This window comes from Miniopterus schreibersii (genome assembly GCF_964146895.1).
Source record: "Miniopterus schreibersii genome assembly, chromosome: 21".
NCBI lineage: Eukaryota > Metazoa > Chordata > Mammalia > Chiroptera > Miniopteridae > Miniopterus > Miniopterus schreibersii.
Window position 1 is genome coordinate 16,688,066 of NC_138123.1, and position 25,745 is coordinate 16,713,810.

At 48.3% G+C, this 25,745-nt stretch overlaps 1 protein-coding gene across 1 annotated transcript in view; it reads left to right on the plus strand.

Moving 5' to 3' along the window:
• RYR2 (ryanodine receptor 2) overlaps window positions 1–23,583 on the plus strand; it is a 472,766-nt gene extending 449,183 nt beyond the window's left edge. The window contains exons 99-105 of the mRNA XM_081124070.1: window positions 606–752; window positions 3,391–3,525; window positions 16,856–17,012; window positions 18,486–18,550; window positions 20,530–20,630; window positions 21,462–21,513; window positions 22,195–23,583. Coding sequence (XP_080980196.1) covers window positions 606–752; window positions 3,391–3,525; window positions 16,856–17,012; window positions 18,486–18,550; window positions 20,530–20,630; window positions 21,462–21,513; window positions 22,195–22,290 — 753 coding nt within the window. The 3' untranslated portion in view covers window positions 22,291–23,583. The remainder of the gene's footprint in view (window positions 1–605; window positions 753–3,390; window positions 3,526–16,855; window positions 17,013–18,485; window positions 18,551–20,529; window positions 20,631–21,461; window positions 21,514–22,194) is intronic.
• Window positions 23,584–25,745: the final 2,162 nt, after the last annotated feature.

Consider the following 25,745-nt stretch of genomic DNA (forward strand, 5'->3'; position numbering starts at 1 on the left):
TGCTGTCCCCGTTTGCTGGCTGTGGAAGTCGCCGGAGAGAAGCATGAGACTTGGCTGAAGAGGTGGACGAGGGACGTTTGCTGTGGGGTGTCAGCCCCGCTTCTCACGATGGCCTCTCGGGTCCCTCCCTGCCTCTCACCCCCGAGCAGGACTGCACCCGGCCCTCGGCTGCTCTGGCTGCGGCCTTCTCCCTGTACAGCTCGTTTAGCCTTGAATCTCACTTCAATTTTAGCATTGACTTTTCTAGTGAATGTGAGGTCCATTCTCCTAAAGACTGGTGACACCCCAACTTCTCCTGCCTCTACCCCACCTTGCCAGCATGAGCTCCGATGCTGGGATCTTAGAGAACTCTCCTGAGAGCTCAGAACCAAGACTTGGATGTTTTAGAACTGCCACCTGCCAATAAGGTGTCTTGCAGCTAATTTCTTCTCTCATAGTGGAAGCAACTTCCTGAGCAAAAAGGGGGCCTGATTATATAATTAGATTCTATAAATGTATAGTTAAGAAGATGAAGTGGAGTGATTACAATAGAACAAAATCAGAGTGGCTTTGCTGACGGTCACGGGCATTTTCTGACGAGCTTGTGTCCGGTTTCGCCTTAACAGTCCTTCCTCTACCTCGCCTGGTACATGACCATGTCTGTCCTTGGGCACTACAACAACTTCTTCTTTGCTGCCCATCTTCTCGACATTGCTATGGGGTTCAAGACGCTGAGGACCATCCTGTCGTCAGTCACTCACAATGGCAAGCAGGTGAGAGTTTCTTTTTTCCTTCAAAAACTAAAAGGCAGCAAATATGCTGACAAAAATAGAACAGACCTCAGGTGACAATGTACAGTGTCACAGATTTTTTTGAACAGAGACTCTGCTGGTTTCTCTTGTAAACCACGAGGATTAGTAGTTAGAGAGCCACCTGGACCTGCATTCAAGTCTTGGTGATTGACTCGCTGTGTGACTTTAGATAAATCATTTGATGCTTTTATTTATTTTTTATTTATTTAAAATATGTTTTTCTTGATTTCAGAGAGAGGAAGGGAGAGGGAGAGAGAGAGAAACATCAATGATGAGAGAGTCATTGATCTGCTGCCTCCTGCACGCCCTCCACTGAGGATCGAACCCGCAACCCGGGCAGGCGCCCTGACCGGGAATCAAACCATGGCATCCTGGATTATAGGCCAACACTCAACCACTGAGCCATGCTGGCCAGGCAAATTATTTGATGTTTTTAAATTTCAACTCCCTCATTTTGTGAAATGAACACAATAAGAGTCCTACCTTATAGGGTTTCTGTGAAAATTAAACATAAATGTGGAGTGGAGCCTTCACACAGGCCCTGGCACACATCAAGCACTTGGGAGAATAGTCATTTTGTTCCTGGTCAGTATTTGTTCCTCTGATACCCTGGGGAGCCCAGGGGAGCTGCTGCACCTGGCGCACCAGCTGTTAGGAAACATGAGGTGCTGTGCCCCAATTTAATATAATACTGTAAAACTGGATATTCATGCAATTTTTCCTCCACTTTTAAATTGCACAAAAAGGACAGTAATGTTGCAAACTTGCCAAGGTCATACTTGGAGGAAAACTTGCCTCATTCCAGAAAGTCAGCTTCTGTTCTAAGGAAAGCTAAGTGTGATGCTGACGCAGTTCTTACTGGGGAATTAGCTTGGAAGCGTGCATTTATTGATTCATTCTTTACTTATCAAGGGGCACTGGGAGGTGACATTCTGTGTCAGTTATTTAGATTAACTGAGTCCTTCTTTTCCAGAGTCATAATCAGCATATTTTTATTTATCTTTTTTTTGTTAAGTCCTCACCTGGGGCTATTTTTTCCATTGATTCTTAGAGAGAGAGAGAGAGAGACAACGATGGGAAAGAGACACATCAGTTGGTTGCCTCCCACATGTGCCCCAACTGGAGCTGGTGATGGAACCTGCAACCCAGGTACATGCCCTTGACTGGAAATTGAACCCACAACCCTTTGATGTGGGGCCGACGCTCTAACCATTGGGCAACACTGGCCAGGGCCAGCCTATTTTTAAATCAGTACTCCTCCCAAAATCTGGAAGCCTGTCCATAGCAAGTTCACATTATTACGATCTCTGCTTTTCTAAATTTCCGCACACTGTTCTCATGTTTGTCCTTCAGTTTTTGAATCTAAGTATGACGTGAGTGGCACGTGGTTCCAGGGACACAGTGCCTGGTGCTGGTTCATCAGCCAGCACGTTGGTTTTTTGCTCCTGGCATGTTTATAGAACCGGAGATGCTGGCTCTATGGAGTAGTTCACTCAAAAGGTCAGCAGTGCTTAAAACTAATTTCTGAACTTGTGTTGTGATGGCTGCTTTATTTCTGAAGTGCCAATTTTTCATTTGCAGAAAGATATAAAACTTTAGTAGTCCTTATGGCTAAACATGCAGGAATTGCAGTGGCTCTGTCCTTGATTTATAGAAGTGAATTAAGCTCTCTATGGAGAGAGCCTTTTATACAGATGATTACGAAGTGATTGTTAAAACACTGAGTACATGCCCCTCAGGTGGGGCACAGGGATGTGCTGCCACCCCAGGAAGCAGACACTTCCCGGGTTTAGGATTTCTGTGCTGGCACCATCGATGCATTTTCACCAGCTGGCTGGAAGCCACGTTTAACAAACACATTCTCTGAGAGTATAGTTTGGAGTTGAAGAAAGATTACATAGTTGAAAGAAGACCTTTTCCACTGACATTAATTACACAGTGAAGAGGTGGCCTTGGCAATAGTGCTGGTATCGGCTGTTAAGTCTTTCACGTTGATCATTGCTTCCTGTTAACAGAGCAGGACTTCTCCGTTTTATTTTTTTAATATTTGTATTACATATTAATAGTGTGTATTTCCAGATGTTAGAAGCAATGCATATTTCTGTTTAGTTTTAGGATGTGATTAAAAGAAAAAATGATTTATAATTGGTCTTACTATCATAAATGAGAGAGTTTTAATAAGGAATATATATTATTTAAAGGGAATAGATGTTATAAAAAGAAAGAGCTAAATGTAGTACCTACTGTTAAGTATTTAGATGATAGAAAGATGAACATTTAAGCTGCTTATTAATATTATCAATTTGGATATGGAATTAAATCAGAGTTTATTTATATTCCAGCTATAGTATGCATTTGTTAGCCAACTAAGTGGTCAAGTTTTACATAAAATAGTATGACAACTTGATAAAATATGAAAACATGAAAAGAAGTCCCCCCTGGGTGGTCGGAAAGACACCAGATCTGGGTCCTTTCTGTCTGGGCAGTGAGTCGAGGTTTGTGCCCAGCCGTCCCCTCCCTCCCACATGAACGTCCCCTCTCCCCCCACAGGTCACGTGTCTCAGGTTCTAACACATGTTCAATGTCGCATGCTTTCCAGCTGGTGCTGACCGTTGGCTTACTGGCTGTCGTCGTATACCTGTACACGGTGGTGGCATTCAATTTCTTCCGAAAATTCTACAATAAAAGCGAAGATGGTGACGCACCAGACATGAAATGTGATGATATGCTCACGGTAGGTTCATGCTGTGTAGTCTCGTAGGAAAGGAATGACTGTCTGCCCATCGGTCTGAGAAATGTGTGTGGTCATCCTTCAGCAGCGCAGGGCAGGCAGTGGTCACAGCATGGATTCGTGTGGTCTTTAAAGAAGGATCACTGTCACTTTCAGGAACACGAAGGACGCTTCTGCCTCCCCGCCTGGTGGGGGCGAGCTCCGCAGGTGTGGGAGAGGGAGGGCTGGCAGGGACGCCGGGTTCACCGGGTCCAGGCAGCAGGGGACGGGATCTCCCTGGAGAGTGGCTTGAAGCCTTAGTTATTTGTTCACCTTAACAACTTTACCTAAAGTTAATAAAGCTCAAAGTATTTTTTTTTTTTTTTTGGTTAATCTTCACCCAAGGATATTTTTTCCATTGATCTTTTAGAGAGTGGAAGGGAGGGAAGAGACAGAAGCATCAATGTGAGAGACACATCGGCCAGTTGCCTCTGGCATGTGCCTGACTGGGGCCTGTGAGCCCGCAACACAGGGACATGCCCTTGACCCGAACTGACCCCAGGACCCTTCAGTCCAAGGGCTAAAGCTCTAACCACTGAGAAAAACTGGCCAGGGCTCAAAAATATATATCTTAATAGAACCATAAGTTTTTGCTTATATTGAGTATCCTGGCTTAAACGACCTTCCTGGCCTTGGTTTTAAAATCAACAGATGTTAAAGCTTCATGTTGCTGTGTCACTGTCCTCTAACCTGCTCCGATATTGGCAAATCGGAACTGACCGTAGGTGAGACCTTAGGTCAGGAAGGGACATTAGACCAAATACATCCTCTGAGTGGAAGGAAATGACTCCCTCCCAGCTGGCCAGCGAGGTGCCTACATAACGGGTTGGTGAGTGAGTACCAGAGACCGACGTAACGATGCTCACGTTCCTCTAGAGAAGAGACATCCCAAAGGCGTACAGACAGAAGCAAAAGGCTGGTGATTAAGACAGTGTGTGCAGGAGAAGTCAGTGGGGCAGAGTAGAGAGTCTGTAAACAGGTTCAGGTACACGCAGAAATAAAAAGTATGATAAAAGTGGCTTTGAAATCATGAAATGCAAAGCAACTCAGTAAACGGTTTTGGTTCCATGGACACACCATTTGGGGAAAACTGATAAAAATGGAGCAACTTAGTTCTTTAAATCAAAATAAATTCTGAGTGGAACAAACACTTCAATGCAAAAAAAAAAAAAGGAAACAATAAAAGAATAGAATCGGACCTTTGAAATGATAACAATATGGGAACAGTTTTTAAACAGGGAAAGGTTTTCTGAGTATGACATAAAACCTTGGGATCATGAAAGCATAAAAACTACTCTGAAAAGGAGCAGCCGAAAGCAACGTCTTAGACAGGTGGCAGACTGGGGGACCTGTTCGCCATGGTAGCGGAGGCCCGTGTCCTGGGCCTGCAGCCCTCACGGGGCGTGGAGCAGAGCCGACAGAAACGTGAGCGAGCTGTGTGACTGGACAGCTCGCAGGCGATGCGTCCAGTCGGCCGTGACTGTCACTGTGGGAGGTTCTCAGCCTCCGTCACAATTAGAGAAATGAAATCAAGCAGCCTGGTCCCACTCTCACCTGTCAGGTGTGTAAATATTACATATGTTAATACCCAGAGTTGTTGAATTGAGGGAAAAGCTAGCACTTTCCTGAATAGCTGTTGGGAATTTAAATGAACAGTTTTAGAGTGTCACAGTATCTATCAAACGTGTAAGTGTACTTACCCTTCCCCTGTCCCCTGCTGGTAATGGACCTAAATGTTTACTCACAAACACACCTCCGCATGTTCAAGGATGTGAGCAGCTGTCACAATTTGGAAATAACGTAAATTGTCATCTGTAGAGTCCTGATCAAGGTAGACCATACACAGGAAAAGCATCAGCTACTTAAATAGAGATGCGTGTCATATCGCGTGGGGGAAGCCAGGCCCTGGGCATCGTGGTGTGGGATGCTGGCCGAGGCCGCGTGCCCGCGCAGGGCTGCAGTGTGCGCTGCAGGTGCTGCAGAGCTGCGTGCGGTGTTCCTGAAGGAAGCCTGAGAAACTGAACAAGGCTCCCTGCAGGACCAGGCCATGGGCCCGGGGGAGAGGGGCCTGTATCTCCACTGTGACCTCCACCAGAGTTGCCGACCCACACTGAGCACCCTCCGCTTCACCACATCCCCACGCACTCCAGGCCCTGGGAGGTGGAGATGTTAGAGATCCTTCGCCTCCCTTCTGCATCTGCCTCTACAGCCCCTCGGTGTCTACCCCGTGACCCTGAGGACGTGGGGCAGCGCTGGCCAGAGGCAGGGAGCAGAGCAGACGCAGGAGGAGGGTCAATAAGTACCGACCGCAGGCACTGCGCCCACAGTTTCTGTCCTCTGGGAGCACCACCCGGTTCTAAATCTCAGCCCGCCGGCCTCGGTCGGGGAGTCGTGCTGAGTCCCGCAGCCAGAGGGCGTGCTGCTCGGCGACCTGCTGGGAGTGGTGGGAAGGAGGGCGATTCAGGTGGGGGGATCGGCGTCTGTGAGATGGCGGAACAGTCTTCGACCCCCGCCCCTACCGCAGGAGGACAGATTCCTGCGGGGCCCTGCTCTCACACCGGAGCCATAGCTGGCTCTGCCCTCATGGTATCCTTGCGTGGCCACGTTTGAATCTCCCTCTCGTGTGAGTTTCCACTGATTTTGTTCATTTGAAGAACCGTGCGTTACTGAACCAGAGGTGGGCCAGGAAGACGGCCTATACCTGGCTGATTTTACCCGATTACCTGGGGTGTGTACAGAAGGTGGAGTTTTCCTCACTTGAGGGGAAGGAATGAAGGCCTCCTGATGTCTCCAGGTGTGGACTCAGGACTGAGCGAGAGCCTCGGTTTTATTCAGTTTGGGCGATTTCTGTCCTTGTGTGTAGACTGCCTCTGCGCCAGCTCTGTGGGTGCTGGCATCTCCGCAGGCCACAGGAAACGTGCTCCCGGGCCTTTGGCTGGGGAGGTTGGAGGCATCATAAGTGTGTAGCTTAGATGTTTCTCTAATGCCAGAGAAAACTCAGGGACAGGACATCAGCCCTCTCAGCTCCAGGCTCTTTGCAGCTGCGGCTGTGCACTGCACACACCGAACCAGACTCGGCGTGTCCAGCTGATTGTCTTTGAAACTACTGAGTAAGAAGCTACACGATTAACCCTACGGTTTCAGGACTACAACCCCCCATTTTTTATTAGTTTTCTTTTTTCAGTTTACACTCTTATTTTGTATTAGTTTCAGGTGTGCAGCATAGTAGTTAGACAATCATATACTTTACAAAGTGTTCTCCTCAATATTTGCAGGCCCCAACTGGCCCCTTACATAGTCATCACAGTATTATTGACTATACTCCTGATGCTGTACTTTACATCCCCGTGACTAGTTTGTAACTACCAACTTGTACTTCTTAATCTCTTCACCTTTTTCACTCAGTTTCCCAACCTCCCCCTCCTCTGCCTCTGGGAACCATTAGTCTGTTCTCTGTATCTACAAGTCTGTTTCTGTTTTATTGGTTCATTTATTTTGCTCTTTAGAGTCCACATATAAGTGAAATCATACAGTATTTGTCTTTCTCTGACTTACTTCACTTAGCATAATACTCTCTAGGTCCTTCATGTTGTTGCAAATGGTACGATTTCATTCTTTTTTATGGCCAAGTAGTATTCCATTATGTATATGTACCACATCTTCTTTATCCAGCCGTCTGCTGATGGGCACTAGAGTTACTTCCATATCTTGGCTATTGTAAATAATGCTGCAGTGAACATAGGGGTCCATATATTCTTTTGAATTAGTGTTTCGGGTTTCTTCAGGTAGCTACCCAAAAGTGAAATCCCTGGGTCATATGGAAGTTCTATTTTTAATTTTTTGAGGAACTTCTGTACTGGTTTCCATAGTGGCTGAATCAATCTGCATTCCCACCAACAGTGCATGAAGGTTCCCTTTTCTCTACATCAGCACTTGGTGTTTGTTGATTTTTTTTTAATGATAGCCCTTTGACAGGTGTGAGATGGTATCTCATTGTGGGTTTTTTTTGTTTGTTTTTTTAAAAATATATCTTTATTGATTTCAGAGAGAGGAAGGGAGAGGGAGAGAGAGAGAAATAGAACCATCAATGATAAGAGAGTCATTGATCGGCTGCATCCCACAACCCGGGCATGTGCCCTGACCGGGACTCGAACCCTGATCGCCTGGATCCTAGGTCGATGCTCAACCGCTGAGCCATGCCCGGCTGGGCTCATTGTGGTTTTAATTCCCATTTCTCTGATGATTAGTGATACTGAGCATCTTTACATATGTTTATTGGCCATCTGTGTATCCTTTTTGGAGAAGTGGCTATTCAGAACCCCTGTCCATTTTTTTTTAACACTCTTTAAAATTGATTTTGAGAGAGAGAGGAAGGGAGAGAGAAACATTGAACCGGCTTCCTCCCACATGCCCCCTACCGGGGATCGAGCCTGCAACTCAGGCATGTATCCTGACCGGGAATCGAACCAGGCAACCCTTTCAGTGCACGGGACAGTGCCCAACCAACTGAGCCACACTGACCGGGACCTCTGTCCATTTCTTAATTGGATCATTTCTTCTTTTGGTGCTGAGTTGTATGAGTTCTTCATAAAATTTGAATTTGAACTCATATCAGATGTATCATTAGTGAACATTTTCCATTCCCTAGGTTGTCCTTTTGTTTTGTTGATAGTTTCCTTTGATGTGCAAAATTTTTTAGTTTGATGTAGTCCCATTTGTTTATTTTTCATTTTGTTTCCCTTGCCTGAGGAGATGTATCAGAAAAAAATATTACTAAGAGCAATGGCAGAGAGTTTACGGACTATGTTTTCTTCTAGGAATTTTATGATTTCTGGTCTTACATTTAAGTCTTTAATCCATTTTGATTTTATTCTTGTTTATGGTGTAAGAAGGTAGTCTAGTTTCTTTTTTTTACATGTATCTGTCTAGTATTCCAAATACCATTTATTGATTAAGCTGCCTTTTACCCCATTGTATGTTCTTTCCTCCTTTAACAAATATTACTTGACCATTTAGGTATAGGTTTATTTCTGGGCTCTCTATTATTTTTTCCATTCATCTATGTCTCTTTTTATTCCAGTACCATGCTGTTTTGATTACTACGGTCTTGTAGTGTAGTTTGATATCAGGTAGCATGATACCTCCAACTTTGTTCTTTTTCAAGATTGCTGTGGCTATTTGGGGTCTTTCATGGTTCCAAATAAGTTTTCGGAATATTTGTTCTGGTTCTGTAAGAAAACACCATCAGTATTTTTATAGGAATTGCATTTTATCTGTAGATTGCTTTGGGTAGTATGGACATTTTAATGACGTTAATTCTTCCTATCCATGAACATGGTGTATGTTTTATTTATTTGTTTTTGCTTCAGTTTTTTTCCTCAGTGTCATAATTTTTTGAATACAGGTCTTTTACTTCCTTCATTAAATTATTTCCTAGGTATTTTATTTTTTTAATGCAATTGTAAATGGGATTATTTTTTTACTTTCCCTTTCTGATAGTTCATTATTGGTGTATAAAAATGCAACCAATTTCCAAATATTTATTTCGTATCCTGCTTCTTTAGTGAATTCTTTTATCAGTTATAGTAGTTTTGTGGTGGAATCTTTACGGTTCTCTATGTACAGTATCATGTCATCTGCAAATAATGACAGTTTTACTTCTTCCTTTCCAATCTGGATGCCTTTTATTATTCTTGTCTGATTGCTTTGGCTACAACTTCCAGTACTATGTTGACTCAGAGTGGTGAGAACAGACATCCCTGTTTTTTCTCTAATCTTATGGGGAATGCTTTTTGACTTTTCCAGTTGAGTATGATGTTAGCTGTGGATTTGTCATGTATGACCTTTATTATGTTGAGGTATTTTATTTCTAGTTTGCTGAGAATTTTTATCATAAATGTGTGCTGGATTTTTTCAAGTACTTTTTCTGCATCTATTGATGTGATCATATGATTTTTATCCTTCATTTTGTTTATGTGATTTATCACATTAATTGATTTGCGAATATTATACCAGCCTTGCATCCCAGGAATACATCCCACTTGACCATGGTGTATGATCTTTTTAATGTATTGCTGAACTGAATTTGCTGATATTTTGTTGAGGATTTTAGTATCTATGTTCATCAGGGATATTGACCCATAAATTTATGTCTTGGTAGTGCCTTTATCTGGTTTTGGAATTAGGATAATGCTGGCCTCACGTATAATGAACTTAGGAGTCTTCCCTCCTCTTGATATTTCTGGAATAGTTTGAGGAACATAGGTGTTAGTTCTTCTTTGAATGTTTGGTAAAATTCACCTTTGAAATCATCTTTGTTGGGAGTTTTTTGATTACTGTTTTTTGTTGTTGTTCTTTTTAATGTATTTCATTGATTGTAATCAGTCTGTTCAAATTTTATGTTTCTTCTTGATTCAGTTTTGGAAGATTGCATGTTTCTAGGAATTTATCCAGTTCTTCCAGATTGTCCTTTGTTGGCATATAGTTCATAATATTGTCTTATAATTCTTTGTATTTCTGTGGTGTCAGTTGTTACTTCCCTTTCATTTCTGATTTTACTTATTTGGGTCCTCTCTCTATTTTTCTTGATGAGTCTGGTTAAGGTTTATCAATCTTATTTACCTTTTCAGAGAACCAGCTCTTGGTTTCATTGATCTTTTGCATTGCTTTTATAGACTCTATTTTATTTCTGCTTTGATTTTTATTGTTTCCTACCTTATACTCACTCTGGACTTTGTTTGTTGTTGTTTTTCTACTTCCTTTAGGTGTAAGATAATATTGTTTGTTTGAGATTTTTCTTGTTTCTTGAGGTGGGCCTGTATTGCTATGAATTTTCATCTTAGGAATGCATTCACTGTGCCACATAAATTTGGGGTTGTTGTGTTTTTATTTTCATTTATCTCAAGGTACCTTTTAATTTTTTTCTTTGATCTCATTGTTAACCCACTGATTTTTTAGTTACATGTTATTTAGTCTCCATGTGTTTGTGTGTTTTTCAGTTTTCTTTCTTATAACTGATTTCTAGTTTCATACCATTGTGATCTGAGGAGATGCTTATATGATTTCAGTCTACTTATATTTATTGAGACTTGTTTTGTGTCCAACAATGTGGTCTATCCTGGAAAATGTTTTATGTGCACTTGAAAAGAATGTATATTCTGCTGCTTTGGGGTGAAATGTGCTGAAAATATCAATTAAATCCATTTGGTCTCATGTGTCATATAAGGCCACTGTTTCCTTGTTGACTTGTGTCTGGAAGATCTATCCAGTGATGTCAATGGGGTGTTAAAGTCTCTGCTATGACCATATTACTGTCAGTCTCTCCCTGCATGTCCATCAAGATTTGCTTTACATACTTAGGTGCTCCTGGGTAGGTAAATGTTTACAAGGGTTACACCCTCCTGTTGGATTGCTCCCTTTATCCTTAGGTAGTGTGCTTCTTTGTCTCTTACTATAGCTTTGTTTTGACATCTATTTTGTCTGATACAAGTACTGCTACCCCAGCTATTTTATTGTTTCCATTTGCCTGAAATGTCTTTTTCCATGTCTTTACTTGCAGTCTCTTCTGTGCCTTTCGTTCTGAGGTGGGTCTCCTGTGGACACGTATGTCTGTGTCCTGTTTTCTCATCCATTCTGCTACTCAGTCTTTTGATTGGAGCATTTAATTCATTTACATTTTTAAAAAATATATCTTTATTGATTCAGAGAGAGGAAGTGAGAGGGAGAGAGACAGAGAAACACCAATGATGAGTCATTGATGGGCTGCCTCCTGCATGACCCCTCACTGGGAATGGAGCCCACAACCCGGGCATGTGCCCCGACCGGGAATCGAACCGCGATCTCCTGGATCCTAGGCCAACGCTCAGCTGCTGAGCCATGCCTGGCCGGGCAATTCATTTACATTTAAAGTGATTATTGATAGATACCTATTATTGCCAACTTATGACACATATTTATGCTCTTTTTTTCTTCCTTTCTTCTTCTTAAAGAAATCCCTTTAACATTTCTTGTGATGCTGGTTTGGGGATTGGGTGTTTTTTTAATCCTCACCAGGGGGCATTTTTTTCCATTGCTTTTCAAAGAGAGTGGAAGGGAGAGAAAAACATTGATGTGAGAGAGAGACATCGATTGGTTGCCTCCCACACGCGCCCCAACCAGGGCTGAGCCTGCAACTGAGGCACATGCCCTTGGCTGGAGTCGAACCCAGGACCCTTCAGTCTGCTGGCCGACGCTCTAACCACTGAGCCAGGCCAGCTAGGGCTGTAATGCTGGTTCGATGGTGACAGATTTCTTTAGTTTTGTTTGTTTGGGAAGCTCTTTAGTTTTCCTTCCGTTTTAAATGATAGCCTTGCTGGGTAGAGTAGTCTCGGTCTAAAGGCTCTATTTTTTTGCATCTTGCTAATGTCTGCGCAGTGAGGTTTTGGAAAGGAAACCGTGTTTACCGTCATGCTTATGAAAAGCGACCAGCAGGGAGCAGTGTGGCCTGGGAAGTGACTGGCTTAGTTTCTTTAATTCAGTTCTCAAAGGAGAACACCTGCTTTAAGCCTGTCTCCTTCGCGTTTTCTTTCACAGGCTGAAGTCCAGCATAGCCCTGAGCTGGATTTTCCTCACTTGTGTCACATTGTAGCTACATCATCCTGAGCTTCCATTGCCTGTTGTTTCAGGTTGTTCGTTTCTTGGGGTCTGAAGGGACATCACAAGTTTTCGCAGGGACAGGATTCACCCTGAAGTGCTTCATAATGCACAGCAGGGGGCACTGTCGCCACAGTTTCTCAGACTCGGGCGATATTTGCATTTCTTTCTTTCCTGTGTACTTAGTTATTTAAGATCATGGTGTTTTTAGCCCTGGAATCTCATTAAAGCAACAGCATCCTGATAGAATTTGAAGCTCGTCTGGAGGATTGTAGGAGGAGAGAGTGAAATATGATCTAAAGTCTAAGGGCAAAAGTGTATTGTAGCTGGAGAGCCAGAGGAACTGACTGGGCATATTAAACGGGCACCCATCTTGCAAGGAGGGATTTTCACCTGGGTACACAGGAGTCACAGGGCAGCTCTTAAATCCACCCTGGGCCCTGGAACCAGAAACTGCAGGGGAGATAGCACGACCTGTGTGCTCTGGGAAAAGCTTTCCAGGTGCTTGAGATAGAAAGAAAGTCCAGTCCCAGGGTCGTAGCTGTGAGGTAATGGGTCCGAATCACTCACCTTACCCTGCCTTCCCAGCAAATAATCTTCTCTCTCTAGTTCACGCTTTCTCACTCCTTCTGTCACTTCTTTTTTCCCTCCGAGATAAAGATCTTATAAGAATCTTCACCAACCTACCAGACGCTGGTCGTCCTCATGTTCCCTACATGCAACATGGATAGTGGCTCCCCCCAGGTGAAGCAGTTCAGGAGGTGGACAGGGGGGCACAGAACCGTAGATCCCGAGGACTGACAGCTACTCTTCCTGGTTTGTGTGGCACCAGACACCCTCTTTCCTTATGACCAGATTCTTTAAGCAAAGTATATTTTTTGTTCTTCAGAATTACTTCTTTCCATTCTCTGGCTCTTGTTACCCAGGTTTGAGCGGATGCTGGGAGAAGGCCAGGGGATGGAAGGATTTCCATTTTCCGGAGCAGAATGCTAATTTGACAGCTGAGCTGGCAGCCCCTGTGAGTGGGTGTTCACACTCGGCCTCATTCCACCCAGGCCAGCTATCTGCCAGTTCTGGGAGAACCAGGGAGTGGGGGTAAGGGTGGGGAAACCAGCATCAAAATCCCACAGGTGAGCTGTGCATTTTACTCTCTGTACACTGGCATTTTATTGAGCCTCGAGAATCAGATCCACAGGACTCTGCCTATCTTTTCAGCAGGGCCATCAGTTTGTTACTGGATTATGGTGGAACCCCTTCCTCAAAACCCTTAGGGCTGTCGCAGAACGCAGGTGAGCAGGGACAGCGATGTGCCCAGGTGAGGCAAGATGGTGGAAAGAGATCTGAAAAGATTACACACTGTCTTTAGTAATTTAGCCCCATCCCGGGGTATTTTCTTCAACTTTACAATAGAAACTAAAAATGACTCATTCTCTTGAGGACAGACTCACATTAACCAGGCTCCTGAGAGTTCGATGTGTGAGTCAGAATAGCAACATCCTGCTCATTAAGAGCTCGTGCAACAAGTCCACACATTCCTTTCCCTGTGGCAGAACTCTACGTGGGAAGCAGAAATGTAGCCCAAAAGTCTTGGTCAGGAGGAATTAGTGAAAGGAGTCAGCTGGATGGTCTTAGCCACAGACATGTCAACTGAGCAGGTCCTGGCGAGCAAGGCATTCCAGGCCCACCTGGGTGTTGGTGTGGAAACCTGAGAGCCAGAGTTGGCCCTCGAGATGTGCTAGGCCAGAGCCAGGTAGATTGTCCAAATTGAACCCTCTGCCCATAGGGGGGCTGCAAACAGAGCGGAGCCAGACAGGTGGCAGGGGCCTGCCTGCTGTTAGCCGTTAAGTAAAGAGGGGGCAGCTGCAATAGTGATGCCACCCATTTACTGTGGCCCCCGTTACATTCATAAGAAGACAGATTTGGAGAGAAACATGTCACCCTGATTCTTTCTTAATAAGAAATGCATACGGTAAAACAATCCCAACAGGATGCAAGAATGTACAGTCAAAATAAGATTTCTTCCTCCCACAGGTTCACTGCTAATCGATTCAAGCACTGTTTGAGACCCGCAGTCCTGAGACATTAATGCTAATGGTTCTTTAAGTGGCTGTCTGCAGATGTTACTCCCAGAGGCTGATTCTGTCAGTGGTGCAGGGAATCTGAGTGTTCAAGTCTCGGGAGGCCTGGGTGCGGGTCAGGCCCAGGCACCAGCTGTCTCACCAGCTATCTCTGGAGGACTTTCTGGGCCCCCTGTGGGAGAGACCCCTCCCCCAGCTCAGAGCAGCGAGCAGTGGGCAGGGGCAGAGCTGCTCCCGGACACTCCTTGTTCATTGTGTACCCGACTGCCAAGCCTCACTTGTAATGATTATGAGTGACATAGTCTTTAGTTAATTCTGCTCATTAATTCCAGGCATTTGGAATTTTCTGCATCTGCCGGTACTTAGCTGTTGAACCGTGAGCATCATGGGGTCCCCTCACTGCCTGTTCTTTGCCTGCACTTTTGCTTTGTAAGGTGATCTGAGAATGTGAGGTCTGTTCACTCCTCACTCCTCCCACCGTGATGGGTACGGGCCTCTCGCGTGCTGACGCTGTCTGGGCTCTGATGGCCCTTCAGTAACCAGACTAACTCTTGTTATAATGGAGCCCGTTCTCATGGAGTGAGATTGATAGAAAAACGTAAAATAAGTATGTTGGACATACATGTCTGGAATTTAGGAAAGAGACTCAAGGTGTGAAGAGAAGTTATTTAAGTAAGTGGCACAGAAATGATAGTTAAGTGTGAAGCTGGAAGCTCCCCAGTGAGGGTCCTGGGTGACAGTTCATGAAGAGATGGGATGGGAGGCAGCCGGGGCCATGGGGGTTGAAGAGGGGAGTCCAGGAATGGAGAGGAAAGCCGGGGTGTGGCTCCTTGCCAGGGAAGCTGTCAGAGGTGGGTGACATCGTTGGGTAAACCAGTGTCTGGAACAGTCCCGGGGGGGTTCGTGGAGGAAGGACTTTAACTGAGGTCTAAAGGGTGAGAAGGAGTTGGGTAAGAATGGAAAGGATGTTGCGAGAGAGAAGGTGCCAGGAGGTCTGGGATCGGGGATGCTGTTTTGAGGACGCGTGAGTCCAGCAGGTGAGCTATCAGCTGGGGGACAAGTGTGGCTGAGGAGGGGCCAACCTGGAGAGCATGGGCTTGTCCTGAATGGAGAAAACACTGGGTGCTCTAAGCCAGTGGCTTTCAACCGGGCATGGTTTCCCCCAGGGGACACTTGGCAATGTCTGTCTACATTTTTTATTGTCTATGGGGAGGGGTGCTATTGGCATCTAGTGGGTATAGCCCAGAGATCCTTCCAAAACACGCTGCAATGCCCAGGACAGAACCCGCAACATAGAATTATCCAGGTCAAAATACAAACAGTGCTGGGGTGAGAAACCCCCCCCAAGCTCTCTGCTGACCCTGTTTATCCACCGTGGGCACCGCAGCTGCACCTCAGTGGATGCTCCCAGGTGTCAGGTGTACACAGTGAGCGGCATTTCCTCTTTATTCTGGATACTAAAGTAGAAAATGTTTCAGGATTATACTCATATGAGATGCATGAGGAGACAGTGTTGCTGAGGCTGGTTTTTCTAGCTTAATGTCTAAGATTCCATCTTGTTATACATTGGGCTCTTACGTCCCCTTTGCTGTGTCTGTTATGTGCCAGGCGTGACAGGTGTGGGCAGGGTGCCAGGCATGACAGGTGTGAGCAGGGCGCCAGGTGTGACAGGTGTGAGCAGGGCGCCATGTATGACAGGTGTGAGCAGGGTGCCAGGCGTGACAGGTGTGAGCAGGGCGCCAGGCGTGACAGGTGTGAGCAGGGCGCCAGGCGTGACAGGTGTGGGCAGGGCGCCAGGCGTGACAGGTGTGGGCAGGGCGCCAGGCGTGACAGGTGTGGGCAGGGCGCCAGGCGTGACAGGTGTGGGCAGGGCGCCATGTATGACAGGTGTGAGCAGGGCGCCAGGCGTGACAGGTGTGAGCAGGGCGCCAGGCGTGACAGGTGTGAGCAGGGCGCCAGGTGTGACAGGTGTGAGCAGGGCGCCAGGCGTGACAGGTGTGGGCAGGGCGCCAGGTGTGACAGGTGTGGGCAGGGCGCCAGGTGTGACAGGTGGGACAGATGTGTGGGCACGTGCCCCATAGCCTCTGTTTGAAGGACAGCAGTGTGAGGCAGATGTTTGCATCACATTACAGATGCTGAAACGGACAGGGAGCGAAAACTGAGACTCAGGTTCCGACTGGGCTTAGGAAGTAGAGAGAGAACTGAGGCTGCGGAGTGTGTGCGAGTGACAGTGTCCTCGGAGGCGGTGTCCTTGGGAGGCATTGTCCTAGGGGTGGTCTCATGGGCGGTGGTGTCCTGGGGGGGGTGGAGTCCCAGAGGCAGTGTCCTCGTGGGGGCAGGGTCCTGGGGACAGAGTCCTTGGGGGTGGGCTGTGTCCTTGGGGGAGTAGAGTCCTTAGGGGGTAGTGTCCTTGGGGTGCGGAGTCCTGGGGGTGGATTCCTTGGGGGGCAGAGTCCTGGGGGTGGATTCCTTGGGGGGCAGAGTCCTGGGGGTGGATTCCTTGGGGGGCAGAGTCCTGGGGGTGGATTCCTTGGGGGGCGGAGTCCTGGGGGGCGGAACCCGAGGGAGTAACCCTCTCTCCCCAGTGCTACATGTTCCACATGTACGTGGGCGTGCGAGCCGGAGGCGGCATCGGTGACGAGATCGAGGACCCGGCGGGGGACGAGTACGAGATCTATCGGATCATCTTCGACATCACCTTCTTCTTCTTTGTCATTGTCATCCTCTTGGCTATCATACAAGGTAACAGCGTCTCTCGGCCGTCACACAGGTCACAGCGCCTCTGGGCCGCCACACAGGTCACAGCCCTTCACAGGCGCGGACGAGCCGGAGCCTGAGCCGCAGGGCCCCACCCACAGGTGTCCTCCGGGAGAGCCAGGCAGACCTTTCCGCTCAGCGTCTCCCACTTGACTCCTCGGAGCGAGGGGCGGAGCCCCGGGTCCTTCGGGTGCAGGGGAAGGTGCCCGGCAACACCATGGAAGGAGCCCTCTCCTGGCTCCGATGCCGGCCCTGCCGCCCGTGAGCGTTACAGCTCGGTGGCGCCACCCAACCTCTGGGTCTGTCAGATGGAAATGATCATCTCTGAGCCTACGGCTGTTGAAAAGCTTCTTTATAAATGAGGCATAATTGCCCTCGTGGGTGTGGATCAGTGGTTAGAGCATCAGCCTGCAGACCGAAGGGCCTTGGGTTTGATTCCGGTCAAGGGCATGTGCCTGGGTCGTGGGCTCCATCCCCAGCCCCGATTGGGTGTGTGTCAGAGGCAACCAGTCGATGTCTCTCTCACATCCATGTTTCTCTCTCCCTCCCGCCCTTCCACTCCGTCTGAAAAGCAAGGGAAAAAATGTCCTCGGGTGAAGATTAAAAAATAAATAAAAAATGAGGCACAGCCAGTGAGCCTGTGGGATGGGGGTGGGATTCTCATTGGAAGGAAACGAGCCCCCACAGGTCTAAGTAATGGGCCCAGGCACAGTGAAGGTGGCAGGGCCGTCGGGACCAACCACGGCCCCTGGAGCAAGGCCCTGGGGAGTGCAGATTTCTCTCTCAGGGAATACTCGAGGTCTTTGCTGCTCATACTGTTATCCTGGCTTGAATTAAACGTCAGTAAATGTGATGTTATCTCTGAGTTCTTTAGTGAAGTACGGGAACAGGTCCGTCCTCGGTGTCCTTACCGAGTGTGACGAGAATGTTTCTTTTGAGGGCCGAGTCGTGACACCCTTGGGAGAAAGTGTGCCGCCAGCATCCCAGGAGAGAAGCAGTTGGGGTCTGCAAAGTTTATTTATAAGGAACTTGGGGGAAAATGACTTGAGACAAATTCCCCCAGTTGATATGGTCTTGCTGGGTTTTTGAATTATTACCTGAAAATCATATGAGTGGAGTTTTCTGTGCATCACGACCGTAAACCCCAGTTGCTGTTTTTCAGCGTGGAATTGGCTGTAACAGTCTGTATTCGCCAAGTTGTCTGAAGGTTTCGCCTGCCTGTCACCTCATTTGTGACCCCTTTCAGGGAGTGCTGGCCCCTAACTGTGCACATTTCTGCCCCCAGAGAGAGAAGGCCCAGCCCTGTTGGGAGCACCAGGTGTGCGCACGATGGTTCTCATTTCTGAGCGCTGCACGGCATGGCTGTACACTTTCCCTTCCAATAAAGGATTAGCCAGGGTTTGTGAATTTAATTATGATTCTCTGATAAATATTAAACAGTTCTTTATTTGACACTAGGTTTAATTATTGATGCTTTTGGAGAACTGAGAGACCAGCAGGAGCAAGTCAAAGAGGACATGGAGGTCAGTCCCCCCGCTTCTGACTCGACCGTGTTGACGAGTGTCCCCATGTTCCTCACTCCCCTGTCAAGGAGTCCTGAGTGTGTGAGCAGGAGAGGAGGGGCATTGGGTGTGCTTCCTTTGCCTGCTTTCAGCTGCCAGGACACATGACCGAGCAGTGTGCTGGGCTGGAACTGGGGGGCCTGGGTACGTGCAGTCACATGACACCATCCACCCCTCAAGGCATGGAAGACTATCCATTCAGAATGACGGGGTCACTGGGAAATAAGCAAACAGGTGGTTACAGAGCAGTCCAGGGGCCCTTACAGGACGAAGCCCTGAGAGCTGGGGTCTGAGCTGCTGTCTGCTGTCCCCTTCGATGTTCAGGGGAGTTCCTAAAAGAAGGGGTCCCAAGCTGAGTCGTGAAGATTGCAGACCTTTGGCTGTGAGAGAGCGAGCAGGACAGTGTGGCAGCCTCCCTCCCACTGGCCCCACTGTGCACATCTCCAGGGTCACAGCCCATGTGAGCTTCCATGGGTGTCACCACCCAGGATACATCCACTAAGACTCGGATTTTAGGGAATTTAAGTTTTTCTTAGAAGCATGCGTGGTGGTTCAGGTAGAATCATTGCTCCCTGGGGCTGGGGAGTGTGAGGGCTGCGTGAGGCCAGCTGTTTAAGGGAAATTTGCAGTGTAACTTAGTCTGTGGGACATAAGAAAGCGTTTAAATGGGGTAGTGAGGAGTTTGGACTTACACTTTAAAAGATAATCATGGTCTAAAATAGAGGGAGTGACCTAGGAAGTGGCCATGCCAGGGGCAGGGCCATGGCCATCAGCATTTTCTAGGGAGGAGGTATGAGGTTTTTGCTAAGTAGTGCCCCTGAGGACAAAGGGACCAGACAGACTCAAGCAGTACTCTGGACGTGGCACGGGAAGACCTCGCCACTGGCTGGATCCAGAGCATGAGGGTTTGGAGCAGGCAGAGTGGGCCCAGTGTCCAGATGAGCCACCGGAGGATGGCAGCTCAGTGACACAGGGTAGCTGAGAGGTGACACAGAGAAGAGCAGGTGCCAGGTGGAGCTGCTCCATGTGACCCGGTCAGTTGGGAGACTAGGTGTTGGGAAGACTTGACAGCTGGGTGTCAGCAGCTGCTCAGTAACAGAGAGAACTCCATACATCGTCCTAACCACCTTGATTCTAGGCCCTGGAATCTAGAGCAAAGTAAATAGGCCTCCAGTGGCATTAAAGAGCTTCCTGTTTGCGGGGAAGATGAGTGTCTGGGGCCCCATGAGGACAGGTTGCTGAATGCACTCGAGTTGGCATGTGAAATTCTAACCCTCAATGGCAGCCCTGCTTGTCCTCGGGCTGGTGGGGAAGGCGTGCGGGTGGCAGGTCCCACAGGTGCTGCTCTGCAGGCCCCGAGGAGGGAGGCGTGTTTGGGACGAGGAGTGGAAAGAGCAGGCAGCCCGCTCCTGGAGCTGGAAGTTATCCCCTTGCGTGTGTGTGGCTGAGCTGTGTGCCCAGCACAGTGCCTGACCCAGGGCAGCCCTTGGGGTGGAGACTGAATGCCTCGCAGCTTGGTGCCCCTGGGGGAGGTTGTCTGTACCTGCCCCGTGTCCTCTGACTTGGTCCGGGTGGGTTTGCAGATTCAGGGGAGCACACGTTCAGTCTGCCCAGGTAACTTGAGTCAGTGTCCTGGGCAAGTGTGACCACTGAGCCTGGTGTTCTCAGTTTGGCTGGAGAAAATAAGGAAGGTACATGTGCTGCTTTCCTGCCACCGGGATCTGTGTGCGTCCTTCCGCCTCTCACTGCTGGCTCCCATGTGCCTGGTGGCTACACCCACGTGAGACACAGTGCGCCACAGGTTGCCCATAGGCCACGCTGCACGCCTGCCTGCGCGTGAGCGTAACTGGCTTAAAGGAAGCAGCGGCCCCTAGTGGTGAGTGGAATCCCTTGTTCTGCTCTCTGAGCTCTGACCTCTCGATCCATCCTTTGTCTTCCAGACCAAGTGCTTCATCTGCGGGATAGGCAATGACTACTTCGACACGGTGCCGCACGGCTTCGAAACCCACACCTTACAGGAGCACAACTTGGCCAATTACCTGTGAGTGTGCCCGTCGGACGCTCAGCCTCTACCAGGCCCCGGGCCTGTCTTGCGGACTGAGAGCTAGGAGAGAGCTTGCTTCCTTTCCTCTGTGTGACTGAGCGCAGGCTCCACGTGCCTCTGAGAGACCTGCAGTGAGGGTTCCCCTCCCTCAGGAGCAGGTGCACGTAGGGGAATGATTCCCTCTAGAACGGGAGGGTCATGGGGGGTGGACAGGATGAGCAGGAAGGGAGCTGGGCCTCTGGGAGGGCCTCCCCCAGCTGTTCCCCATTGCCATAGGAACCCTCCAGCTGTCTCCTGAGGACCCAAGTTCTCATAGGCACTGTTAGAAACAGTTAAACGTTGCTTTCAAAAAATACGTGAGAATTGGGCTGTTGCTTGGGACTAGCTCTAACTAGAATTTGGTAAAATATCCCTCTTAGTTTCTGACCCAATTTTAACATCAAGCAAAAGAGATGCAGAGTAACCCAAAAAGGGGGGCCTGGAATGCACAACTGTGTGACATTGGCACTTAGCTAACATTTTAATCCTCAGTTTTGCATTTAGGAGTGTGATTCCTGCCCTGTGAGTGGATGTGGCCCAGCTCAGGTGGGGTCGCCACTGCCCTGTACAGAGCAGCTCCTGAGCTGTGCTTCATCTGTGTGCACAGTGCAGCTTCTTGAAACAATAGTTTAAAAGGAGGGTAAGCTCTGGATGCTGGAGCATTTTTTTCCAGCTCTGACCCATTTTGCTCCAGCACCAGCGTGAATAGTTGGCCTGCAGTGGGCTCAGAAGTGTCTGTTTATGCTGACATCCCACACAGTCCCTGCTGATTTCTCTCTGTCTTTGCAGGTTTTTCCTGATGTATCTCATAAATAAAGATGAAACAGAGCACACAGGACAGGTAGGAAAGGGTGACCAAATCCTCAAGGGCTGCACTTTGGAACAAAATGTGGGCATTCAACACTAAGGGAGTTCCCCTCGTTCATCACAGCACCTTCACAGGAAACTCCCGGGTCCAGGCTGAGTGTGCAGAGCTCTCCTCTGTAGACAAGTAGGCTCCACATAGGAATAAACTCTTGTTAGCGGAACATGCTGCGTTTGGGTTTTGATGACTATAATGCCCTTGGTTTCTTAGATAGCAGATGATTTCACATGAACTTCAACCCACACAGCATTGTGTCAGTTAAAATAATTGCATGTTGAATGTCTAGGGTTGTTCTTAAGCTATTTGAAATTCTCTCTCCACAAAATTCACTTCCAATTGTCAATGGTTTAAATTCGAAGGAGTAAATTAACAATAATATTTTTAAAAGATCCCTTGAAATTATATCCCACAAATGAGTTTTTTCGCTATTATGTTATGGTCCAGGTGAAGATTATTATTTGTTCATTACTAGAAGTAAGTAAGGCCTGGTAGAGGTAGGATTGGAGTGAGCTTGGCTTCTCCAGCGACATCTGTGTCTGTGTGTAAATGCAGAATCGCACTACGTGATATATAACACATGTGTGTTTCTTATATTTTGCGGGAGCAGACAGCTGTTGGGGGAGACCTGACACCAATGCATTCTCTCTGCTTCGACAGGAGTCTTATGTGTGGAAGATGTATCAGGAAAGATGCTGGGAGTTCTTCCCTGCAGGGGACTGTTTCCGGAAACAGTATGAAGATCAGCTGAATTAACTCAGACCCAGATCCCCTGCGAAACCCGCGCACCCTTGCCCTCCCTGTCGCTCTCTGACTCTCTCTCTGTCTCTCTCTCCCTTTCCCCCTCTCTCTGTCTCTGAGTCTCTCCCTCTCCCTCTCTCCCTCTCTCTCTGACTGTCCCTCTCTCTCTGACTGTCTCTGACTCTCTCTCTGTCTCTCCATCTCTCTCTCTCTGTCTCTCTCTCTCACATCGGCTGTGTGTGAGCACTGGCCCCCCTGCCTCGGGGCGCTGAAGACCTGACCGGCTGTCCCCCCACCTTGAGTATTTGCTTTGAGAAGACAGACCGAAGAATAATCGAAGCTCACATGCAGACAACATAGGACCCTGGAAAGAAAGCCATTCTGGACTCAGTGCTGACACTGACGCCTGGGCTCCTGGGGGGTCGCAGGGGCGGCGGCCGCGCCCACGGCCCTCACGGTCCTCACGTCTCCACCGGGGGGCGGCCGGCGAGGAAACAGTGCCTTACTCTGTGGGTCGAGCTATGCAGAAGACGCGTGCATGAGAGCACCGTGGTCCCTCACATCCACTCTTCCTTAGGTTGCTTTGGCGAGGTCTTTTCCTTTGTCTTTTTTCTTTGGGGGAGGGTAAGAAAAGCCATCTGTGCACTTCGCAAGGAGATGGGCCTGTCCCGGGCAGGGCCCTTCGCATCCGCTGTCCCCTCGCGCCACCCCCCCCCCCAAGCTCCAGTCCTCCTCTCCGTGACGCTGATGCAGCCCTGCAACTCCGAAATCTGTGTGTGGAACAGACTCTAAAAAACACACCTTCAAAAGAAATAACTCATCGCATGTTGATTATGCAAGTTTAAACCAACAGAGAAAACCCTCGGGAAGCCAGCTGCCCCCGCGAGACAATGTCCGCGACAACTGTTCTCAACAGCGTTGCACAAAGCACCGTGGGCGCACGTGTGTCCCGAGCCAGCGCCACCCACCAACAACGTGACTCTGTGGACCTGACCTCTGTGGGTTTTCTCTTTCCTTAGGCCACCCGTGACCAGCTGTTGAGTAAGGACCTCTCGTCTGGCCATTTTTTAATACCAGTGCTGAAGCAATATCCATTCAGGGAGTTCATCAGTTGCATCAACAGACACGGATGATCAATCAGTCACTCCATTTTGAGTCCTTTTAAATGTAATGCTCTTTACAAATAAAAAGGCAGGTTCAGAATGGAAGCAGTCATTTTGCAAACATTGGAGCTCTTTTATTACAAGTCTGCTTGTTAATTTTAGAATTGTAAAACTGCTCTGATTAAACTATTTAACTAACCTGCTCACCTGCTCTTTCTCCATTTCCCTTGTAACTGGGAGGCATCATAAATCGGGGGGATTTAAGGTGAGGAGGTCCCAGGGCCAGCTGCCCGGCCTCAGCACGGGCAGGCCCTTGTTCCCAGGCGGGGTTGCTGCGTTTAGGACCCAGGAACCTCAGTTACTGGCATTTTGAATCACCTACACCTCCCCCTCCCCCATCAGTTCCCTGGTTTGGGATCACCTAAAGCTCTTGAAAACCGCGAATGACAGAAAAATATCTATCTCCCAAATCGTTCGATTTTTATACAGCTCTTATCTTGGAAAGCTCAGGGTAAATTAGTTTTCCTGTAATAACAGGGGTGCATTTCCTGAAATAATATGAAAGAAAGTAGGTATACTGCTGAGTGGTGCATTAAACACTCAACCACTGGCATTTGCTCTGTGCCAAGGACTGTGCTGGGTGCCGCTTGTCATGTTTCCACTGATTGGCACAGCATCAGAGCTATAGTGCTTAGATTTTTATTTATCTTTTGGTATCATTTTTATTGGGGAGAAGGAATCAATGTGGCCACCCCGGGATTTTCTGAGCCTGCTCAGGGAGCTGATCTTACATTCCGAGGAGTCTGAGTAGAGAAAGTCAGGTCAGCTCTGTACACATCACAGAGCCCAGCCCCTTCGCCAGGAAACACTGCCCAGGAGGCGCACAGTGGAGAGGAATCTGTCCTGTTTTAGGACATAAAATCTGGTAAGAGTCAGGGCTTCAATTTATAATGCCAGAGTCAGAGCTGAGAGGTGCAGCTGAGAGGTGAGCAGATTCCCGGTTGTCCCTGGATTTTGCAGTCCCCGTGGACCCTCCTGACTGCCTGCTCTGGCTGTGGAGCCCGGAGAGGTGACAGTGCTCAGGGGGAGAGGGAGCTCCCCTCCCGTGGACTTGGGGTGTTCCTGGGGGAGGAGTGAAGCAGGCACTTCTGCAATTCTTGACTCATCCCCCCCCCCCACCCGAAACACCTCTTGATCCTAGTGCATGAACTAAAACTAGAATCATAGTTGAAGTTGACACTCTCCAAATGCACCAAATGGCACTTGCATTTGGATTGAAGGTCATTATTTCCAAGCGCAGGAGGCAGATTGTTCTGAGCCCTGCAAAACTCATTGAAAAGTCATGTAATGAAAGTGCTTTCTGCTTGGCTGTAAAGCCTGTCTCTGAAAATTACACATTTTCACTGCCCTGCTCTACCGGGGAGATGTTCCCATTTCTTCAGCTCCAGGTTCCTGGGCGAATTTGCCGGTGGGTCCTGTCACTGCGGCGAATGCCTCCTCTACAGACACAGTAAAAGACCATTTAAAAAAATGTATTTGTTACATTTGTCCAAACATGGCACGTATGTAAATTTGACATGGAAAAGGCTTGAGCCATTCCCCAAATTATTTCATAACTATCGTGTTGTGAAGAGAATGACCTGGTCACCGTGTGGCGACTTCACCCAGAGCCCTGAGACGTGACAGACGCCGGGGAAGGAGCATCTCGACCTCCCTGCAGGTGCGCATGTGGCGCCTGGGGTATTTCATGGTGTAAATATTAATAGCACAGGTTTCTCAAGGGGACGAGCTCTAACCTGCCAAGTCTAAAATGGTCTCACAATATTTAATCCTGCCGGCTGTGTGAGCACTGAACCAGCTACACGAACCCTGGGAGTCCGTGTTCACAAAGTCAGTGTTCAAAACGGCCCAGCTCAGCACGGAGCCGGGCGCTGACCCACGGCCGCCCCTGCCTCTGGGGTGCTGGGGTCGGGGGTCGGGGAGGTGCTGGGGGGGATGCTGGGGCGGGGGAGGCCATCTCCACGGTGAAATGGCTGAGGTCACGGCGCTGGTTCTGGGCGAGCTGGACCGTTTTCTAAGAAGTCTGGCTGCTTTGTAAATCTTCTTCCCATTGCGGCCGGGTGGTCTGAACGGCGGGCTCTTCTCCGTGACCGAGCAGACGGGAGCCGGCGGGCCGAGCGTTCGTGCTGCTGGGCGGTGCGGTGGGAGCGGCGTCCTGGGAGCGGCTGCGGGATGGACACCGGTGTGGGATCCGCCGGAACACGCTGCCTGAGGAAGGAAACCAGGCGTCGGCTGAGTCCAGGGCCGTAGGCGAAGTTTCATCTTGACATTTCATTTCAGCACCTGCCTTACTTCCTCATGGAGTCT